This window comes from Fukomys damarensis, unplaced genomic scaffold (genome assembly GCF_012274545.1).
Source record: "Fukomys damarensis isolate Sample0158 unplaced genomic scaffold, DMR_v1.0_HiC HiC_scaffold_17, whole genome shotgun sequence".
NCBI classification, from domain to species: Eukaryota; Metazoa; Chordata; class Mammalia; order Rodentia; family Bathyergidae; genus Fukomys; species Fukomys damarensis.
Window position 1 is genome coordinate 26437257 of NW_022900929.1, and position 22125 is coordinate 26459381.

Consider the following 22125-nt stretch of genomic DNA (forward strand, 5'->3'; position numbering starts at 1 on the left):
CACCATTTTAAGAAGAGGAAAAAGGTCCCTGACAACGAAGCAGGAGAGAGAAAGCTTTCATCTCGGAAACCAAGGCCACAGAGGTTCCTCATCATGACTGCTTTGCTTACTCACTCAGTAAGTCAACACTCACTGGGTGAATGCTGAACAAGAAGGAGTGAGTGTGAGCCGCTGTGCTGAGCGTATTAAACTGAAACACAGCCGGCAGAGGGAGGTGGCTTCGGTGCCGCCCTGGGGCACTGGGGAGCATTGGGGGGGGAACAGCCGGCCCCAAGTTCAGGCTCCTGGAGACGACAGCAAGGCTGGGCCCCCCAGGGGCAGAGCAGCTACTCGGGGGTGCTGGGCGGGGGGCAGGGAGAACTGTGGGGGTGTCGCCGAGTCCTCCCCGCTTTCTAACCAACAGTGACAGACTCTAAAACTCACAAGCACAGCCACAAGCTCAGGCCGCCCCCGGGGAGCATGCCTACCGCACCCTCTGTCCTCCCACGTCGGCCACAGACGGCGACCCCTGCAGCAGGGACCAAAGAAAACGTCTCCCTATGCCATAGGCCTTCGTGGTTGATTACAGCTATAAAGTATTTCGCGGTACAAAGCGGGAGTATTTCTCATCCAAACCCCACCAGCACCAGCAATTCCCACTCCGACATTTCTGCCGGGAGAAATCTGCCTCGTAGGAGACGTTGTCCATGCAAAGAAATCAGGTTTCAAAACCGGAAAGACCCAGTGTCTCCTCCAGCCGTGTCCTGACAGTGCGTCTCCTGGACCCCTTCACAACCCTCTAAAACAGGGGCCGCTGGATCTGCACCCACCGCCTGGAAGAACTGGCACTTGCAAGGTTGCTGGGTACAACATTAATACACAGAAGGCGACTGTTTCCCTGGACACCCGGCACTTAACAAGGAGGACTTGAAATTAAAACACAGCATCACTTACATTAAGCATCCCCAAATTACGTCAGAAGTGTAACAAGATGCACATAAGGTCTGTGTGAGGAAAACCACAAACCTCTGATGAAAGACAGCAGAGAACTAAGTCAAGGGGCGTGTCACTGAAGTGCGTGGACAGGAAGAAGACGCGAAACTGTCTGGACGTCTGCTTTTCCCACTTCCCTCTACATGTTCAGGGCAATCCTAGTCAAAATCTGAGCAAATTTTGTTTTGTTTTGAGACAAAAGTTTCACTATGTAGTCCAGGGTGGCCTTGAGCTCACTAAGCAGCCCAGGCTGGCCTCCAACTCTGTGATCCTCCTGCCTCGGCCTCCTGGAAACTGGAATTACAGGTGTGCACCAGCACCCATGGCTCAAAGCTTAGCAGGTTATTTGACAGATACTGACAAACTGATTCTAAACTGTATATGGAAAAGCAGAAGACCCAACATGATTCTGAAAACAGCTGCAGAGGAGACACAACCACCAACCATAAAGTTACAGTAAAAAGACAGTGATACCTAAGAAAACAAAACAAAACAAATATCAACGGAACAAAGTATAGAGCCCCGAAATTGACTCACATTAACACCCAGACCTAAAATCCTTGAGAAAAACAAACCACTAGAGGCTTCTTACATGTAAAACATAAAGCTGTTAAAGTCCTTGCAGAAAACAAAAATGAAAACCTGGATGAGCTGGGGTCTGGTGATGACATTTCAGGCGAGACACCGAAACTGGGTTTTATTAAAATTAAAAAATTTCTGCTCTTCAAGAGACACCGTCAAAGAATGAAAAGATTAGCCATAGGCCAGGAGGCGATCGTGGCAAAACACCAATCAGGTAAAAGACGGTTATCCACATATGCAGTGGAGTTCAAAATCAACAAGAAAACTACCGGACAAAAGGACGGGAGGAGCGCCATTGCACAGCAGAAGGAAGAGAGCCACCCCCACGGCAGGGGCGCAGGGAGAACAGAAACAGGGCTCACCCAAGAGGGACCAGGGGCCGCCAGCTGGTGGGCAGCAGCCGCTTCGCTTCGGAAGAAGCCAGTTTTGTGGTTTCTTACACAACCAAGCCTGCTCCTGCCACCCAATCCCACCGTCAGGCTGCGCCGAGCCCGCCCACAGGACCGGGAACTGTCTGCAGAAAGCCTAACTCCCACAGGTGAGTTGCAGCCCCGAAGCCCTCCTGTCAAGCCCTCCTGTCGGTGCATGGATAAATAAACCTAGACTGTGGAATGCGATCCTGCGCTCAAAACAAACGAGCCATCAAAGCTGCGGTGCGGTCGGCTGGCGTCAGGTGGCTCACACTATACAAACGCCCCGCCAGGGCCCGCTGTGTCCCCAAGGACGTCTCCTGACCGCCCTCTCTCTGTCTTGCTGTACGTGTCACCACTCTCAAGAGCAGTCTATTAATAAAACGCCCCACACTCGGGGCCCGGTCTTCTGAGCGTGGGCACCGGGCCACTGTGGGTCCGCACGCTGACTCACGCCGGGCAGTGCCTGAGTGGCCAGGCGCGTCACCACATCCTGCCTTGGACTTCACGTCCATCCCCGACTTTGGTCTTGTTCAAGTCAGACCGGCATCTGCAGCCAGAGACGGATGCCCCAGCCCTGGCACCGGCAACTGCACCCCACCCAACCCTGCAAGCGTCTGTAGAGGGCAACTTCCTTCCCAGCCCGAGGACGAGAAGGAAGCTGGGGGCCGGAAGTGCAGGAGGACATGGGGGCACCGAACCGCATCCTGTCCCGAACCCAGGCCGTGGAGACCAACCTGCACCCTGCTTCAGCAGCTCGGCAGCAGAGTTGGCAGCCGTGTGGGGAGAGGGCTCTGCCGTTTCTTCCAGCGGATCTGCAGGAAGGGATGAGAAAGCTCGGTGATGAATGCTGCTCCCAGCAAGGCCGGCAGTTTGAGGACAGAATTCCCAGACGCTGACATGCGGCTGGTCCTGCAGAGCTGAGATTTTTCTCTCGAGGACAATGACCCAGCCCACTGAGTCCGTCACACCCCAGAGTCAGGGATGGCTCAGCTCAACAAATGTCATTCTGATCCCTGAGTTCATTCACATGAACCGTGAAAACTGAAAAGGTAAATCCCAGCTAGCTGCGTTTTATTGAAAATCTTCCTAGGAAAAGCATCTGTGTATAACTGAGCCCGCGTAAGAAAGCCAGGACCAAGGACCAGTTCTTCGGTTACTCTGCAGCTGTTACCTTTAAACAGATTCTCGTTGTGGCTATCCCCAAACAGACATAATACCTGGGAAATGTTTCCCCGTCACCTCAGATCAACACGATCAACATTTTGCCTGTTTTGTAGAATCGTAAAAGCTACAGGGAAATGGCCTTGAGCACCATGTGTTTTTAAACTGCAGATCTCTGCTCTCCGCAGGCCACAGCGGGCAGCTGTCCAGGAGCGTCCGGCTGTGGCGGGGCCTGTGCCCCTCCGGGACTCAGCTCAACTCTTCCGCCTCCCCTGTCCAGAGTGCTCCAGGAGAAAGGGCCCCGTCAGAGCGCCTGACCCCACCCAGCCCGTACCTTTCTCCGGAATGAGCAGCTTGCAGGGCAAGGCCAGGGGCGTGATGGAGTGCTGGCACACCAAGGCCGTCAGGCTCCCTGTGGGACAGAAGCCAGTGAGCGGCACCCCACTGCCCCGCTGAAATGAGTCACTGCCACAGCTGAGTCCCTCACTCTCACTCAGTTACCCACGTGGCGGGCTGTGGGAGACACAGCCCAGAACCTCAGAGATGAGACAGGTCCTGTAAGACAGCTAAATAGGCTGGATGTGGGGGCCCACACCTCTCATCACCCGGCGCTCTGGGAGGCTGAGGCAGGAGGATTGCAAGTTTGAGTTCAGCATGGACTACTTAACAACTTAGCATGAGCTTGTCTCAAAACTAGAAAGACTGGGGATATAGCTCAGCCAGAAGGCTCTGGGTTCAATCGCTGGTAAAGCAGAAAGAAAAGACCGCCAAGGGGTAAGTGGTAGGAACCCCAGTGGGCTACTAGCACAGACAAGTCACTACCCGAGTTCAAAGAAGAAACCGGGCAAATTTGCAGGATCTAAAACCAGGGGGCCGAGATCAAGGCAACCCCACCTTGCACCACCCATGCCACCCATCTACAGGCACCTGCGAGGCCGGGACAGTGCCCCACTGACAGCCATGTCGCCTGTCACGGGCTGTGTGTGCCCTGCTTTGCAGAGTGAGCGCACATCTACTCTGTCCCAGACACAAGACCTCACAGCCAGGGACCTCAGACCTGAAACACAAGCTGACCACCTCGACAGCCAGGTCTCAGGTCTCAGGGTGGCTGCAGAGTGAACACAGGGACCCAGAATCGGTGGGGAGGGACTTGCCGAAGACTCACCAAAGTACGGTTCGTTGGAGCACCCTTTCAACCGGACGCCCTTCGGGGTGCACTCAATGAGGAAGTGCCGGACAAGCTCATTGGACAGATCTCCTGGTGAGGTACGGAGCAACACAAAGGAAGAAAAACCAGTTTGTAAAAGGAGAGCAAACACCAGGCATGGCGGCGCACACCTGTAATCCCAGCACTCGGGGGGCTGAGGCTGAGGAGGATCACTGCCGGTTCTAGGCCAGCCAGAACTGCATAGTGAGACCCGGTTTCCAGAAACAAACAAAAGGCATCAAATGGCCTTCAGGCCATGTACATAAAGTGTGTATGAGATCTGACCAAGTTCCGAGTTTAGACCTGGGTCCCACCCCCAAGAGATGTCATCGTTCACCTACAGAGAATCCAAACTTTGAAAGAGAAAACCCAAACTCTGCAACGCCTGTGGTCCCGAGCACCCTGAACAAGGGATACTCGATCTGTAGCAGTTCCCAGATGAGGTTTGTCAACAGGGACAGACGTGAACAAAATAAGTCTCAGCTGCTGCAGGGACCACCGGATCCCATGAGGCTGGCGGCGGAAGTGGGGGACGCTTCCTTCCTTCCGGGAAGGCTCTGCCACCCATGGGAAGTGGGAGATGGTCCCGGCCAGGCTTCCTGGAGAGCAGTGCCCGACACGACAGCTGGCCCATCTCAGGGGGCCCGAGCTGGTACGGAGACTCGCTCACCGAGAGTCACTAGCTTGGCAAACCCTTCCCTCCAGATTCCTCCGTGGGCCATGTGAAATCCAGGGGCTGGGTGTGATTCCCCCAGGACACGCCCAGGGTGGGGCTTCCTGACACCTGCTACTCTCGCATGCTCTACTTGTCACCCGCATCTCCGGATGGAGCCCAGCATCTTGCCAGAAGCAGGATGCTCGCTGGGAGAGCACGAGTGTCACTCGCCACATCTGTACTTCCCAACAAGTCAGTGCGTGAAGAAGAAAGATTCTTCTGGCCTCACTTTAACACACTCGGCGGGAATCGAGGGGCCCAGCAGAAGAAGGCTGAGCGGCTGCCCCCGTGCCAGCCCCACCGCGTCCCCCTATCTGCTCTCAATCCCAATGTTCCTGTCCTGAGACGTCTCCTGCTGCAATCCATTTGCAGATGAAGCTGGGTGTCCTCAGAACTCCGACGTTCACCGGCAGGGCGTTGGGAAGGGAAAGGGATCGTGGGGCGCTGCACCCATCGGTGGATTCATCCATGGTTGAGTTCAAGGCTGAATGTGCTGTTAGGAGATGTGACATTGCTATACCTTGTGTCTTGATGTCCCCTCAAAGCCTCATGCGGTCATAGGCAGGGCTTTTTCAGAGGTGGCTGGATCTAGAGAGTGTGATGCTGGGATCGATGCACGGAGCAATGTCAGGATCAAGGGCGCCAGGATGGGGGATGCGAGTGCTACTCACCCTAAGTGGTCTGGGTAACATACAAGGGCAGGAAGACACTGTGAAGGTCCCTTGTTGCTTCTGCTACCTTCTGGCTGCCACGGACTCTTTCTCCTCTGCAAGGCCTGCCTGCCACGCCACGCTGCCTTGGAGCCAGTCAATTACAGACTGAAACCTCTACCAACTGTGAGCTGAATAAACCTTTCCTCCTTCAGTTTGGATGTCAGGTTATTTTGTCTCAGCGATGAGGAAAGTCACTAAGACAGGCAAGGTTGGAGGTGGTCCCTGGGATGTGACCTGGAAGGGTCTGTCTTTGTCCCCAGCTCCTCTGCTCCTTCCGCTTCCCAGCCGGCATCGGGGGAGCAGCTCTCCTCCACCAGGCCCTTCTGCCGTGAGGTTTTTGTCTTTCAGCCCACTGACCATGCAATGAACCCACCGAATACAGGAGCCCAATGAACCTCTCCTCCCTTAAATTGCAAGTGTTGGGTATTTTGTTCCAACAACAAGAAAGTAATAAGACAGCTAGTTTTCAATCTAGAATTTGGGGTGCTCTAGGAGCCCCCTTTTCAATCTCTGGTATTGCACAAACCTCTGCCCCCCTCCCTTGAAGAACTCTCTGTATCCACGGGTCTGGGCTCTGCTGATGCAGCCCTGGGGCCCTCCCACCCCACTCCACCTCTTCCTCTCACACCACTTCTCCTGCCAAGAGAAGACCACTGCATTGCCTGGGGACGCCTCGGCCAGGCCTGGGGCTGGCCCTCTTGCCACCAAACCTTAGGACTCCAGGTCCACTTTCTCCAGGAAGCTTCAAGCAGGGGTTTCAACCTCTCTGGTAGACATGGGACGTGGGGATCCAAGCAAGGGTCTCATATTTCTTTAAATACAGAGATTTCAAAATCTGCTTATTCTGATCTCGCCCCACCTGCTACTGTTTGGATCTAAAATATCCCCACAGGAACCCAAAGTGATGGTCAAGTCCTCAGCTTGGCTCGGGGAGCGGGTCACGGAACCTCAGGAGGTAGGGCCTAGTACAGCATCTTTCGGTCAAGGTAGGTGCACCCTCGAAGGGAAGAGCAGAACCCCAGCTCCTTTCTCTTCCTCTGTGCCTCACTTTGCGGCCAGGTGAACCCTTTGCTCTACCGCTCATTCCCACCATGTTGTGCAGGGACCGAACGCTCAGAAACCACAAGTCAAACCTCCCTTCTTCATAAGCTCACTAGCTCTGCTCTCTGGGTTCAATCTCCAGTACCGCAAAAAACAAAAACGAAAGAGTAGTGCATATAAAATGCCACTTTTGATGTAAGAAAAAGGGAGGATGCACACGTGTCTGCACTGGGGCACACAATCAATGCAGACACACAAATGTGTATTGCACACGGTTACTGAAAGGAGAAGAGTGGATAGCGAGGTGCCCCGGACTGAAAGCAGAAGAGAGGAACCCAAGGGGATTTCTTGTTTGTCTTTTTTACTTCTGCACAGTGCGATAATTGCCTATTATTTGTGAAAGTGAAGTTTGATCCTGCCAACTTGACTGGCTTCGGGATCTGCCCAGAGAACAGTTAGAGCAAGCCTTGGGGTGTGTCTGGCAGGTGTGACCATGGGTCTACATCTGTCCCTGGCTCCTTCCTCTCCAGTGCTGTTTCCATGCTGCGCTCTCCGGCTATGCCTTTCTGCCATGCTGTTCCTGCCTTAGAGCCAGCTGACCATGGACTGAATCTCCTAGAACCGTGAGCCACGTTAAACCTCTCCTCCTTTAAGGGGACAGGTGTCAGGCACTGTGTCTCAGCAACAGGAAAGCTGACCGATGCACTATTCAAAATTCAGAAAACAAATTCATAAATAACGTTCTCTCTTGAACAAGGTGAGTACTTAGGAAAACATTCCTCAGATAATAGATACTAAGAAGAAAACCCGTGAGGGTGCTGTAAGTCACCTACTGTGTTCTTTGCATCAACATAACCCCACAGACCCTCCGTGGGAGAGCTGAACAGAAGGACCCCGGCGACCTCACCTTTCTTGTTCAGCTGCAGGACAGAAGGAGGAGGGGTGGCAACCTTCATGGCCAGGCCATAGGCACCCCGGAAGGAGTGGCTGTCCCGTACAACAAAGGACCCGGGTTCTTTGTCTTTCAACATGGCGATGGCTGGAGGGAGAGCAGGAGAAGGTGGGAGTTACCATTACTGGAGACCTTACCAGGATTTCAATATGGCTAGTCCCAAATCCATGCTGAAATCCAGGATGGGATCAGGCATTCTGCACCGGGTTATTTTAAATCCAGGTCCGGACCCTCCAGAACATGGAGTCAAACTAAGCTCCTGCTCCTTTACACATCACACACCTCAGGGTTAGGGCGCCAAGTAAGAACGTGGAGGGAGCCCACCCTCTTCTCCCAGCCCCGTTTGATCCCAGGCGCTCACTGTGGGACACCCGCACTGCTACCCAGAGGCCCACTGTCCTGAAAGGGGCACAGGGTCCCCAGGGAGGGGTGGCCACCTTAGGGACGGGGCTGACGGGAGGCCTGCAGGTTACTGGGCGGAGCTAGAAGGAAGGGGCTCCTGGGTCCCACACGCTTGTTTGCTCCCAGCATAGCAGGCATCTCCACCAGGGGCCCAGAGCCCGGGCCAACCTTGATTCAGACTTGAACCTCTGGAACCACAAGCCAAAAATACATCTTTCTTATTTACAAGTAAACCTCCATAGTATCTCACGACAGCGAGGAAAGCTGACGGATGCTGAGGGTGACTGCTCCTGGTGCTGCGCACCTCCCCTCCCAAGGGCCAGGGGAGCGGTGGCCCCGCTCCCACCTCCTCGCCCCAGCTGGCGGAATGGGACCCCAGCCCCTGGGCCCCTGGCACCCGGGGTGAGCAGTGACGGGAGCAATTCTACATAATTTGGGGGGAAAATTATGATTAGGGTCTAGTTTTCCTGTCCACGGGCCAGCTACAGGCATGTCCAGAGCTAACTCCATCTTTGCCTCGGGTCTCAGCTAACACTCCAAGGGTCCCGAGGTGCTCTGAGCCCCAGGGCAGGACCACACCACCTGGAGACATCCTGGGAGGACCCAAATCTTCATCTGCAGAGTTCCTCACTTTTCTAAGACTTCTTCTGCCCCCTGAGCCGTCTGTTACATTTGCTCCTCCCAATGTACCAATGTACTGAACTCTGTCTGAGAAACCTGTTACATTTGTTTCTCCTGATGGGCTGCATAAAGGTGTGGTGCCCAGAGCAGCATGGGTCAGGCCCAAAGCTCAGCTTCTCCTCCAAGTCTCACTTTTCCCATCTTTCTGTCTAATAAGTTAATTCGCCTCATGCTGTGGTGGCTCGCAGGAGACCAGAACTTCCTGTAGAGGTTCTAGTAATGTCCCCTTTCCCTGTTCCCCACAAGCAGCTTCCCACAAAGCCCAATTCAAGGAAGACACGAGCCCTCCCAGGCCATGGCATTTCACTTTCTTTCCTTTCCCTTCTCTCCCAGTTAAAGTGACAATGGTGTCATTGAGCTCATGAAAGAAACGCACATTCTTGCAATTTCTGTTCTGCACATAACCAGATGGCAGGATTCCAACAAGGGAGCGGGCCATAGCACTGCCCGGCCACCCGCTGTTCATCTCTGGTGCTCATGGGATGTGAGGCAAGGACAGAGGTGGATTCCCTGACTGTCACAGAGTAGCGGAGCCAGCTTGCTGGGCCCTGGGACACTCCCGCCTCCCGGAGTCCACCTAGCAGCCTGGGGTCTTTTCATCTCCTAAGGATTCCGACTGGGCCCCCTGTCCTTCCCACATCACCCAGGGTCACTATGGGGCCCCCAGGTCCACACCACCAGAGATTTCCAGGGCTGGGGACGGCAGCCATTAATGGGCAGGGAGCTACGTGAGTCCTGCCCAGTGATGGATGCAGGCACCAGAGGGGACACCTGGGAGGGTCGTCCACCCGCGCACAGGTTAAAGGGCACATCGCTGGGCACAGGGGCAAGTGCACACCTGTGAGCCTCTGGGAGACTGAGGCAGGAGGGTGGCGAGCTCAGCATGGCCCTTTGAGACTCAGCCTCAAAGCAAAAACCAAAAAAGGGCCAGGGATCTAGCGCAGGGCAAAGGTTCTGGGTTCATCTCTAATAGAGAGGGAGAGGGAAGGAGAGGGAGGGAGAGGGGGAGAAGCTGCTCAAATATACAGGTGACTTCACACTGTTCCGGAAAGTGGAAAAGCCTGCAGACATGCGTGACATTACTATGCTGCCCCTATAAATATGTACCATTATTATGTATTGATTAAAAAAACAACAAAGAGAAACCGTAAAAACGAATGACTTAAAATTCTTCAAGAGCCTGGCAGCAGAACACAGTGGGGTACACACCCCAGCTGTAGTCCACACCGGAGCCAGACACAGGCACCGCCCACCCTGACCCAGGACCCGGCAGCGAGCACAGCGGTGACAGGGGCCTCGCTCCGTCAGCCTCTCGTTCTCCACGGGCAGCATCACCAGTGGCGGTGCAGCCATTCGCACCCGGGTACCCCTGCCTCTCACTGACCCCCGAGCGCCAGGCTTTTCCATGAGAACTAAAGGCCTGGTGTCTCCACAAGAGGCATGGGATACACTGTGGCCAGGGCCGTGGATTTCCACCCACGGGGCCCTCATCCCCCCACGTACCTTGGTCTCTCGAAATATCCGGCTTGTACCAGAACTTGGAAGTGTCCTGAACAAATTTGACGCTCACTAGTTTGTCGCTCGGACTATCTGGAAAGCACAACAGATAAGTGGTGACTCTGACGGCCGTTTTTACTGCAGCCTCTTGGTGCAACAATATCCCTGCACCTCAAGATCCCAGGCCGGGGACAAGGGGCCAGGACACAGGTACCACCCTACAGGGCAGAGAGCCACATCCGCAAGACAGGAGCAGGAGAAGAAAGCTCCTGTTCCGTCTCACAAAACGAAAGACAAGGCATATTTGAAACACATAAAAAAGTGGGGCGTGGTGCATACTCCTGTAATCCCAGTACTCAGGAAGCTGAGGCAGGAGGATCTACACAATGAGCTCAAGGCCAGCCTGGGCAACATATGGAGACTTGGTCTCAATGAATGAACACACACATATAAATCAATGAGTAGGAAGCAGACAGCAAGGTCAGGACTGCTATACGCTTCCTCATACACTTTTCATAATTAAATTCTGGGTGAATTCAGTTCAATTAGAAAAAGTAACTTTCCAGGAGTGGGGTTCTAGAACTAAAAGGGAAAACAGACCCACTGCAAACACCTGCGCCTTCCACCCCTGTGTCCAGAGAAGGCAAGGGGTGTGAGGGCAAGCCTGGGTCGGATCACGGACTTGGGGGCTGAGCGCACAGCGCCCGCGGCCCTGCCAGCTCCAGGGCAGACCCCGGCCTCCCTCCCAGGCGTGAGCGGCGGGGCACCCACCTGGCAGGGGTGAGGCGGCCTCTGCGGGCCTGGAGAAGTCAGGCAGGGCGCTGGGGAAGGGGATACTGATGGTGCTGCCACTGTGTGGGCTGGAGAAGCCGCTGGACGAGGGGGACACAGAGCCCAGGGACCGGTCCCCCTCCGAGGCCCGTTTCTTCTCGGGCAGGGGAGGCTGCCCGGGCAGGGATCCCCCCTGGCCCTGCAAGCCGGGGCTGTGGCGGCCGCTGTGTCCGTGCCCAACGGTCAGGAAGTTGTGGGACAAGAAGCCGTTGTTGGCGGCAGCTGGCATGGTCAGGGCACCGCTGGGGGCTGGGGCTGCACCATGGGTGCCGGGCAGCAAGGCACCCGGGTCCTCACCAGGCACAAGGCCACCTCCCACGGGGGCCGCGGCACTGACCCCCAGGAAGGCCTGGCTGCCAGGTGCGGACAGAGTGACCGGCGGTTCCGCCAGGGACAGCTCACGGCTGTGCAAAGAGGCCTGCAGGTCCGAGGCCGGGAAGCAGGGTGGCCCCGGGGCATCCGTGCCTGGGCCTAAGAGCTCGCTAGCACCAAGGGGACTTCCGGAGGGCCGGCCGCTGCCCCAAAGGGCCAGAGTGGACCCAGGAAGGCCTGGCTGCCAGGTGCGGACAGAGTGACCGGCGGTTCCGCCAGGGACAGCTCACGGCTGTGCAAAGAGGCCTGCAGGTCCGAGGCCGGGAAGCAGGGTGGCCCCGGGGCATCCGTGCCTGGGCCTAAGAGCTCGCTAGCACCAAGGGGACTTCCGGAGGGCCGGCCGCTGCCCCAAAGGGCCAGAGTGGACTTGGGGCTGCTCTCCAGCCACTGGCGCTCTGCGGGGGGCAGGCTGTTCAAAAAAAACGAGAAAGGAAGTAAATGAATACATAAATAAATAGCCATCCTGCGATCCCAGCACTCAGGAGGCTGAGCCGGGAGGATCATCATGAGTTCAAGGCCAGCCTGCGTTAAACTACATAGCAAGACCCTGCCTCAAAAAGAAAAAACGAGGGCCGGGGATGTAGCTCAGTGGTTCTACTGCCTGCTTTGCAAGTGCTAAGGTCTTCAGTTCGATCCCTGGTACCAAGAGAAAGAACAAATGAAAAAACAAAATAATAATGAAAGGTACACAGGCACATCTTGAAATCAGCAACTGTCAGCAGGCGGGGGAAGATGCTTCTGTTCCCTGAAGTGAACCTTGATCCAAGTACGAATCACACGGAGTCAATGGGGATTAAATCCTGCGTTCCCTTCTGGGCGGCCTGAGGAATGCGGCCCAGCACTGGCAGGGGGTGAAACACATTTGCCCAGCGTACTCTGTGCTGTCTACACCACCACCTCATCTGTAGCTCACTGGGGTACTAGACTGGCCAAAAAGCCCCAGGTTTCTCAGTGTCCCCGAGCTCTAGCACCGCAGTGCTGGGGGCTGTTAGCCAACACTGTGCCGAGGGCCCCACTCAGTCCAGCGTCTGCGTCTCCGCCTGCCCTCCTACCTCTCTTGGTGCTGGCCAAGACCGTTGCCGGAGATGGAGCAGGAAGCCGCGAAGGCCTGCGGGAAGGTGGGCGTCCCGGCCACGTCGGCCTGGAGCATCGGGCCTTTGGGTGCCAGGGGACTCTCGGACATTCCCGCGGCGTGGCTGGGGACCTCGGAGCAGCCGCGTGGATCTGCAGTGGAGACAAAGTGGGGACCCTGACAGCCCGAGCCACGGAGTCCCAACCTCCCTCCTCTGCAGGTTCTCCAAGGAGTGGGGCTGATGGAGCTCGCTGTGCACCGCCAGGCGCAGGAGCCCGGCCAGGGGTCCCTGTGAGATGGCTCAGGCCCCGCGCTGCACGTGGAGGGACACACGTGGGTCCCAGAACTGCACGACAGCCCACGGGCTCCACCCCACACTTTGCACCTTTCTGACACACACTCAAATTTCAAATAAAACAGAACTGGTGAGCTGCTGGGATCTCAACAAGTGCACCACCACCGGGGGGCAACCAAAAACAAAAATCTCACTACCGATGCAAAACCGGAGTTAAGAGACAGAGAGGAAAATCACTAAGTATTTGAGAAACAGAAGAAAAAAGAAACAGTGACTCACATTTATATCTGAGAGCGAAAGTCGTCGGAACAATCAAATGGGGAGCCTAGAACTGAAAAGACAGGGAAGTAGCACACTACACCCCGAGATTAGACACAGGAGGGGGCGCTGAGGAGGGCAGGGGAGAGCCAGCAGCCTGAACCCTGGGGCAGCACTGGGCTACAGAAGAGGCCTGGAGACCTGACTTCACCGGAAACTCTGTGTCCGGGAAGCTGAGACAGGGAAGGAAGCAGAAGCTATGTACTCAGAATGTATCAAAATGTCCCAAATACACTAAAGAAATCAAACAAAGCTGGACAGGGTGACACACACCCATCATCCCAGCACTTAGATCGCAAATTCAGGCCCAAACTGGGCAACTTCGTGAGACCTTGTCTCAAAATAAAAAGCAGAAGGGCCAGGGATTAGCTCAGTGTGAAGGGCTTAGCTTTAACCTACAGTGGCGCAGTAAGAAAAAAATAAAAATAAATAAAAATCAAGACACAGCCTAAAAACAAAATCCATGATGGCCGAGGATTTAGCTCAGTGGTTCCACTGCCTGCCTCAAAATCACAAGGACCTGAGTTTGATTCCTGGTACCAAAAACAACAACAACAACAAAAATCCACAATCCCTAAACCAGAAAAATTACAAGAAAGCTACACATACTTAAAAGTACAAAACTTCTGACAATCAAACAAAGCCTTAAACACAGAGACTTGTCCATTTGGGGATCAAAGATGTCGGGGGGCACCAGTTCTAACATTCATTGTGGTGTTAAAGTTTTCATCACAGGAAAGTGGGGAGGTGGAGATCTGATGGCCCCAACGGGCATCACAGGCTCGAGTACCCCAGGGTCAGCCCTGGCCTTCAGTGCTTCAATCCAGCACTGAGCTGGGCTCTCAGGGGCCTCAGGCCATGCACGTGATGAACGACTGTGAGTGAATGAATCTGCACAGGCACAGGGGCGAGGAGTAGTTCAGGCCATGACAGGAAGCCCTGTCCGGCTCAGAGCAGACGGTGGACAGCGGTGTGGGTTAAACCGGCTCCAGGACCCCCCCTTGTAGGCGCAGCCCTCCTCCTCCAGCCGACCCTGCCCTTCCAGGTCATAGCTCAGCATAGGGGCGCCCTGGGTTCCTTCTGTCCCTGGCTCTGAGTGCCAGCCCGATAAGGATCTGGGGGCCCAAGCCAAGATTCAGAGGCCCCAAACCCACCCGGTGGCGCCAGGATTCTCATCAGAAGCAGAGGTGGGAGGGAAGTGAACACCCACCCGCTGTCGCCCACAGCTGGCCCAGAAACATCGGGCGCAGCATTTCTCGTGAAAGTGGCTTTGTTCCTGGGTCACTCGGCCAGCGGGGGTGGGGCTGCACAGTGCCCTCCCTCCCTCCGGTGACCCTGGCGGGTGCAGGGCACAGGATTTAACCCTTTCTCCAGCTTTCAGGGCCACTTCTGCAAGAAGCCCAATGCATAGAGAAGAAAGTCAGCCAGGGGCACAGCGTGGATTCACCTGCGAGCTGAACTCAGCACCAGAGGAGACAATGCTGGCCAGGTGCTCAGACCCACGGTCACAACCATGTCCAGGACCAAGACTGCAGGCAGGAGGGGCGCTGGTAGATGCGTCCCTTGCCTGTGTAAGATGCTGAGATCCACCACTATCTCCCTCCCCTAAGCCTGCAGGACCCCCAGGGCCACATGAGAATCTGCAGCATGGAACAGAAGCCCCCGAAAATCTTACCCCAAGCACAGATAAGCAAGACACAGACCACAAACCCTTCAGCCAGTCAGGCTTGGTCCTAGAAATCAACCCAGTATTTAACAGGGCATGGTGGCACAAGCTTGTAATCTTAACACTTGGGAGGCTGAGACAGGAGGGTTGCTGCAAATCTGAAGCAGCCTGGACTACATATTGAGTTCATGGCCAGTCTGGACTACCCTGTCTCAAACACCAAAAGGACAGGGTTTTCTTTCCTGCTGGATGGAACCCTGGCCTCCTTGTGTGCCCTGGGCCAGTGCACCACACCCACACCCCAGCTCTGCCAGGTGATGCTGTGGTTAAACTGCGGTTAAACCTGAGGTGACACTGAGCTTGTCCTGTGGGTCTCGAGTTCCCTGGTCACCCCTTAGCACCCAGCAGTCCAGGGTGGGGACAGCAGTGACATGGAGGGGACCACACCTCTGCCCTAAGGCGAGACATCGGGGAATGTTGACTCCTGCCGCTGGGAAGGACAGCGGGGGCTCCCTGAGCCCAGCAGCACAGTGGCTTCTGCCTCTGCTTCAGAGGAGGGGACAGAAGAGCACAAGGGCGAGGGAGGGAGGGGGTTTCTTATGTCCCCGCTAGGGCCAGGCAGCCCTTGCCTGAAACCATAGAACTGCAGGAGGCTGAGGCAGGAGGACTGCAAGTTCAAGCTCATCTTGGGCAACTTAGCAATGCAGTGAGACCCAGCTACGTAGAGCATCCACAGGCAATCGGGGTCCCACTGTCCCAGTCCAGCTGTGGGCCATGGACAGAGGCCTCTCTCCACCCCAGCCTCTTCCCCACCCTGTGGCATTCCTGCTTAGGAACTGGGTCCCCAGTCCTGCGGGATGCCCCTCGACCACCACCGCCATCCCCAGCTGGGCTGTCTCCGGGGAGCTCAGGAATGTCTGTCTGCCTCTCCACCGCTTCCTCTTCCACCACGTCCCGCACCCAGGGCTGGGTGAGCAGGGCCTTGGCTCCTCTCCAAAGTGTCTATTTTTATACTTCCTCCAGGGCTGCGGCCCAAGGGTCCGTGGGAAGCTGAACACCCCTCGCTCACTGCTCCTGACACAACCTGGTGTTCACAGGAAGAAGGGAGCCTTCGCTCCCAGGCAGGGACAGGCTGGGCCGGGACAAGGACACGGATAGCCGTTGGAGAGGGAGCCGCTGGACGTGCGTCTGCAGCCTGTCTTCCTGGGCACCCACCTCCCACCTACCCCTCCTCAGTCTCTCTTCTATTGTTCTTCCCTCTCCCTGCCTCACCTATGGGGCTCGCCAAGGATGGCTGCACGAACAGGAAGTCTTCAGAGCCCTAAGTGGAGGAACACACGAACCTCCCAGCCCTTCTGTGATGTTAATGGGTGTGGAACCTGGGGCTGCTGGAGAGGCTGAGACCACCGTCTTGGGGTCCAGATATGGGCACATGGGCACCCTTGGGACTGAGGCTCTACACCCACAAAATCCCAATGCCTGGCAGCAGATGAGGGGATACTTAGGCTCAATTCAGCCCAGAACTCTGCATTTCTTGTTTTGTTTTTGCAGTGCTGGGAATGAAACGCAAGGCTTTAAAAAGAGCAAAATGTACGACAGCTTTGAGGGTAAGGGTTTTTGTTTTGCTTGTTGAGACAGGGTCTTGCTATGTGGCCCAGGCAGCTCATGGCAATCCTCCTGCCTCAGCCACCTGGGTGCTGGATCACAGGAGTGTGCTGCCATCCCAAGCTAGTAGTAAAATGTTTTAGGAGAACATCCTGATCTTATAACTCTTACATATCTCCGTATAATGGGCCTTTAACCAACTTGCCACAGACCAGGGACACTCTCACCCTCCGTGGATTCACCTCCTTCCAGAAACACTGAGCCACAGTCTCACCGCGAAGCAGGACACAGAAGGGCCCCAAAGATGCAGGTCAGACAACTCGCCGCAGCCTGGGACCTGTGTTCTGCCGCTCTCCGAAAAGGACGACCCGTTTATATCCAGAAGTTTGGATCCAAGCAAACAGTGCCTCACTTCCCTGCGTGGGGCAGAGAATTCCAAAGGTGACAGAGAAAACAGCTTGTCTCGGTGCCTGGTTTCACACTGAAGATACCCTGAGCCTCAGGGGCTAACGAGGCCTGAGTAACTTTCGGGAGCAGCCTGCCCCTATGCTTGGGTCCGAGTCCCTGGGAGAACGGGCTTGTTGCTTGCCAGACTTTAGAGTGACCCTGTGTCGGATCCTGGAAGGCCACAGTCTGAGGACAGCACAGAGCTGAGAGGTGGGGCTGAAGTCGGGAGGGGAATGGGATTCTCACAAAGCCAAATCAAACACGCATGCACACTCTCCTTCACCCTGTTCTTCCCCAGGGATCGACCTCCAGCCCTCCTGGGAGTTCACACTGCTCTGGGCCTCGGCAAAGCCCACCCTTCTCCTGCTTTGGTGCCCCCCATGCCGGTCCACACTGCTGTGTGGCAGCTTCCTTCCTTGTGAGGTGGGTCCCTGTTCCACATGACGTGGACCTTGGGGGCACCCGGGTGGCTCCCCCAGAGGACACCTGGGGTCGGCTATGCCTTCCGGTCTTCTCCCTTTGGCCCGCTGGAGTGGAACCAGTAGTGGACTTGGTGATGAAGGCACTGGCCCTAGCAGCTCCATCCCCAGGGTGTGGAAGTGGCTGGGGCATCGGGCAGAGGGACCCTCAGGAAGAGAAAGCAGCACAAACCCCTGCAGGACCCCACTTGTGCCGAGCACAGACCCCCAAACCGGGTGGCCCGAAGGCTGAGTGAGGCACCCCGAAGATAGGATCTCGTGCCCACAGGAGTCCCACTGACGGGGAAGCCAAGGAGCTGTGGAGATCTGAAGGCACTCAAGAAGGCATCTCAGAGCAGCCTCGTCACCCTGGGGGGCACCTGGGGCCCACGGAGCCTCTGCAGCCCCAGAGCCCAGTACGCGGCTTCCTGGGACACAGATGCCACTCGGCCGCTGCCTGGAGAGAGACGGCACCTCTGCCAGCTCCTCCCGTCACACACTGCACTGCGGGGCAACCGCGGCCGCTTCAGCTGGGTCCTCACCTGAGCCCAGACCTGGCCACATCTCATCTTTTCTCTAGGAAAGTTCCTCTGTGATCAACGTCCTACTGATAATCACCACCTGCCTGTCAGCGGGCAGGTTGCCTGCCCCTCAGAACTACTCCTGAAGGCACACGCCACCACCCATCTATGCGGGCCTAGAGCAGGATTTGAACACAGTTCTTGGGTTTCCCAGCTCTTCCACAAAGCTGTCCTGCCACTGCGGCCACAGCGACACAGAGCCCTGGTGACAAGCCTTGGGGCCTCAGCCACAGAACGGACACTGACATGGCTTACTTCCTGTTCCCTGGGTCCCAGGGTGACCCCTGTCAGGGGGCTTGGGCAGGGCTGGTTCCTCCTGAGGCCTGGATCCCAGTGTCCTCGGGTGACCACCTCCTGCATGTGTGGTGTCCAAGTCCCTCCTCTCACAGGGATGCCTGGAGGGACACACTCGAACCCGGTCCTCTCTGTGAAGTCCCCAGGAGCTCCAAACACGGTCACTCCGAGTTACAACAGGGACCCAGCACCCAGCGTGACTGGCGCCCAACAAGCTCGCCGAGGCCGGACACAAGGACTGAGAAGGAAGCGGGCACACTCATGGGATGGACAGTGGCTCCCAAGGCCACCACCCAAGGTGCCGGTGCCCCCTCGCAAAGTGTGGAGAGCAGGCCGGGGGTCCAGGAAGCCTGCGTCCCGAAGGAAGGAGAGCGGCTCCCCGGGGCTTCCCTCCCGCCCCTCCATGCCCTCCCCAGCACGGCCTCCCCACTTGTGTTTGTGTCCCCGGGGTCTCTAGCCTGGCTCCCGGAGCTGACTGCCACCCTCTCAGTCTCAGCCCTTGACTTCCTGTGCCGCCGTGTCCTTGGGGCTGGTGTTAAGTTTCCTTGCAGGTGGCACCTTGCCAAAGCACAGCAGGCGTCCCCGGACCCACAGGACTTTGCTGCCTCAGGGCCCTGCAGCACTGCCCTCCAGCCCAAGAGTGCATCCAAACCGCACGACTCAGAGACCACCAGCGCCACTGCACTGCTGCACAGCACGGGCTGGCTGCAGCTGTCAGATGAACAACGTTCCTCAATGGCCTGCAGCTCCGCCTCAGGTCCCTGAGTCCAGGACAAGGCCCACAGGACCCCAACGTCCAGCGGCTCTGTTCCAAGGGATCCATCCCACAGGTGCTGGATTCAAGAGAGGAGGAGGAGGAGGCAGATGGGGAGCAGAAGAGACCAGCCCAGGCCAGGCAATGACAGCACAAATGCCCCCTGGCCCACAACCCTGCCCGGCACTGTCTGCCCAGCACTTCTGGGCAGCTGACCCCACAGACACCTCCAGTCCCTCCATCTCTTTGGTGAAGATCACCATGCCATGTGTCTGCATACCTTACAGACAGGGCTATCATATGAAAGACAACCCAGGCGTCCCCAGCCCAGCTATACCAGGGAGAAAGACAACGACCAGCTGGGAAATGGAGGAGGGGAGACCGGGAGGGGAAGGGTGTGCTAATGTCCAGCTATGACCAGCACCAAAGGCAGGGCTGTGACTCAGTATTTGAAGTCAGTTGGTGAACATTTCCTGGCAGGTGAGGGTCCAGCCGGAAGCACTGAGGGGCCCCACAGAACAGGCAGCACGCTTGAGGGGGACTGGGCCCCTGCAGCCAGGGTCCTGAGGTCTGGGCTTAAATGCTTGGCATCACCATGGGGTGTCCTGGCACCGTCCCTCCCTTAGAGGTCGGTAAAGTGTGGTTTGTCTGGCAGGGCCCATGTCTCTCGTAGTTCAATCCAGACTCAAATCCAAGAGGCCAAAGAGAGACCTGGTGGCACGGACTTCTACACCCAGTGAAAATACTCTTCTGGAGGGAGGGAGACTCAGGACTGTCAGAGAGAAGGAAGCTATGGGGCCAAGTCACCGGCAAACCTATAGGAGTGGCTGAAGGAAACACTGCGACAGGAAAGAGGGACACAGCAAGGGGCACAAGGAAGGTGAACGCACATCGGTCTTTCTGACCACGAGTTTAAAGTCCCTTCTGACGGTTACAGCAGCAAATCCAGCGCCAGCCACCACACAAACAGGGCCGAAGCACACAGAACACTTAAACGAGCATCTGAGGGGTGAGCATGGATTGCAATGCGGTGTTCCCCAAGTGGGGAAAACTCTGACATCTATGGACCGTTGCTCTGTGCGAGCAGCATGGGCACCGTGGCACTCAGGGCAACCACGGAGGAACCTCCGTGTGGGGACCAGCTCAACACCACCTGCACCAGCTCCGGGAGCTCACACGCAGCTGGCGCCTTCCTCTGCCACACATGGCACGCGCTCGTGGTCCACAGTGACACTGGCTGCTTGGGGCCATGATAACATATATTTTGACTCAACTTATCAAGCTCCACCCAGGCACCAAAAAATGCTGTTTTCCTTGGAACTGAATTAAATGGGCGGATGAAATGAGGGAAATTCGGTACCTTTAAGACGTGGTCCTGCTATCCCCAGACCTGGCCTTCCTGGTCATTTATCTATAATTTCTAAATGCCTCTTACTGGAAAGCTTTGAAATAATTCCCTGTTAAGAAAAAAACATCATCATTTCCGGTTCCCTCACTGCCACCACGGTGCTCCAGACTTGACTTTCCCCGGCCCAAGTGACACCTAAGGCAGCCAGCCATCTCACCAATGACCCCAGCCCCTTGCCTGTGTGACCAGACCCCCGCTTTCCCACAGCCACCTGGCCACTCCGCCCCCCTGGGTTCCCCACTCCTGGCCTGGCCACCCAGCCATACTGCCCCTTAGTGTGGGGCAGGGATGGGAGGAGGACATAGAGAGGCTGTGGTCTGTGACGGGGACCTGTGAACCGTGACTCAGGCACTGGCAGACCGGAACAGGGTGGCCTGGACCTGCGCCCAGACCCACCCCACCCCTGGTTCAGTGCCTTTGTTGTTGTTGTTGTTGTTTTGTTTTTGTACCAGTGATCAAACTCCAGACCTTGAGCTTGCCAGGTAGGCAGCGGCACCAATGAGCTAAATCCCTGGCCCTGCCGTTCTGATTATTAACATTCTGCAATGCTGGGCAATGAACCCAGGGTCTCCACACTGAGCTACATCGCCAGATCTATTTTTAAATTCTTTTTTAAAATTTTCAGACGGGGTCCCTCTAAGTCACTGAGTTGGCTCATGTGGGTCTCAAACTTGTAGTCCTCCTGCCTCAGCCTCCCAAAGATTGTTTTTTAATGTTGGGAGGGGGGCAGAGGGGTAAGGAGAAACAGAAGAGGCTAAGAGGACAGCAGTGAGAAAACTGTCCTTACCACATCCACAGCTTCCCCGGGACCTGGAGTGACGGCCACTGCCAGACTCCCAAGTTTCAGTGAGCGCTAACTGCTTGCTTTCCAGTCACTGCTTTCTCAGAGCAACCGAGGGATCCTGGCGCAACAACCGTAACCACACTCCCCTCGCCCACATCGGAGCCACAAGGAGAGCGTGCTTGTTTCTAGGAGCCAGGATACTGTGATGACTCCTTGGCGAATCAAACGCAGATTCTTGCTCCTCTCTGGAGCTCTGAGAGACAGAGCCTGAAAGGCACACGTGGGCCTCTCGGTGGTGAATGTGCCCGGCGGGGACAGCCCAAGGCACCAAGAAGTGAGCAGCTGGACTGCAGCACCACTGCGGCGGTGGGCCGAGCAGGAACACACTCTGTGTGGGGGCAGAGGACCCAGGGTCTTTCCTCTGCGCAGAGGCAGGAAGATGTTTCCCTGCCAAGCAGCCGCTGGAACTGCCAGGCAAACTACGAAGGCAGCGCAGCGGTATGTAAATCGCACTGCTGGAGCCAGCCCAGTCCCTGTCCCCCTCCCCTGAAGGGAGCCTGTCCCTGGGAGCGGCCACGCAGGACGTCCAGTCGGGGCAGGAGGGAGCCCTGTCCGAACGCACGGAGCTGTGGGCTTTCTGCTCCTCTGCCCGCCGTCCGCACTCTGCACACTCAGAGCCCCGACGCTCCAGCCCCAAGGCTCCAGGAAGCTTGTCCCTGGCAGGGGGACCCTGCTGGCGCCCTTGAAGCCCGCGTCCACACCCTGCGGGCTGAATGTCAGCTTCCCTTCGAGCCAGGCCGGAGCTGGGCCTGGGAGCTGCCAGGGGCCGCGGATGCCTGGGCCCCGTGGGTGGGGAGAGAAGGTGCCCGAGAGCACCAGGCTCGGAAAAGCAGCGCAGCTGCGG

General features: G+C 56.5%; 1 protein-coding gene across 1 annotated transcript in view; it reads right to left on the reverse strand.

The window, feature by feature from the left end:
* The window catches only part of LOC117286521 (tensin-3-like), a 44868-nt gene that overhangs the window by 5733 nt on the left and 17010 nt on the right, over positions 1 to 22125 (reverse strand). Inside the window, exons 5-12 of the mRNA XM_033764921.1 lie at positions 12592 to 12763; positions 11857 to 11948; positions 11108 to 11656; positions 10343 to 10429; positions 7712 to 7843; positions 4294 to 4386; positions 3463 to 3540; positions 2702 to 2779 (exon numbers count right to left, since the gene is read on the reverse strand). Coding sequence (XP_033620812.1) covers positions 2702 to 2779; positions 3463 to 3540; positions 4294 to 4386; positions 7712 to 7843; positions 10343 to 10429; positions 11108 to 11656; positions 11857 to 11948; positions 12592 to 12763 — 1281 coding nt within the window. The remainder of the gene's footprint in view (positions 1 to 2701; positions 2780 to 3462; positions 3541 to 4293; positions 4387 to 7711; positions 7844 to 10342; positions 10430 to 11107; positions 11657 to 11856; positions 11949 to 12591; positions 12764 to 22125) is intronic.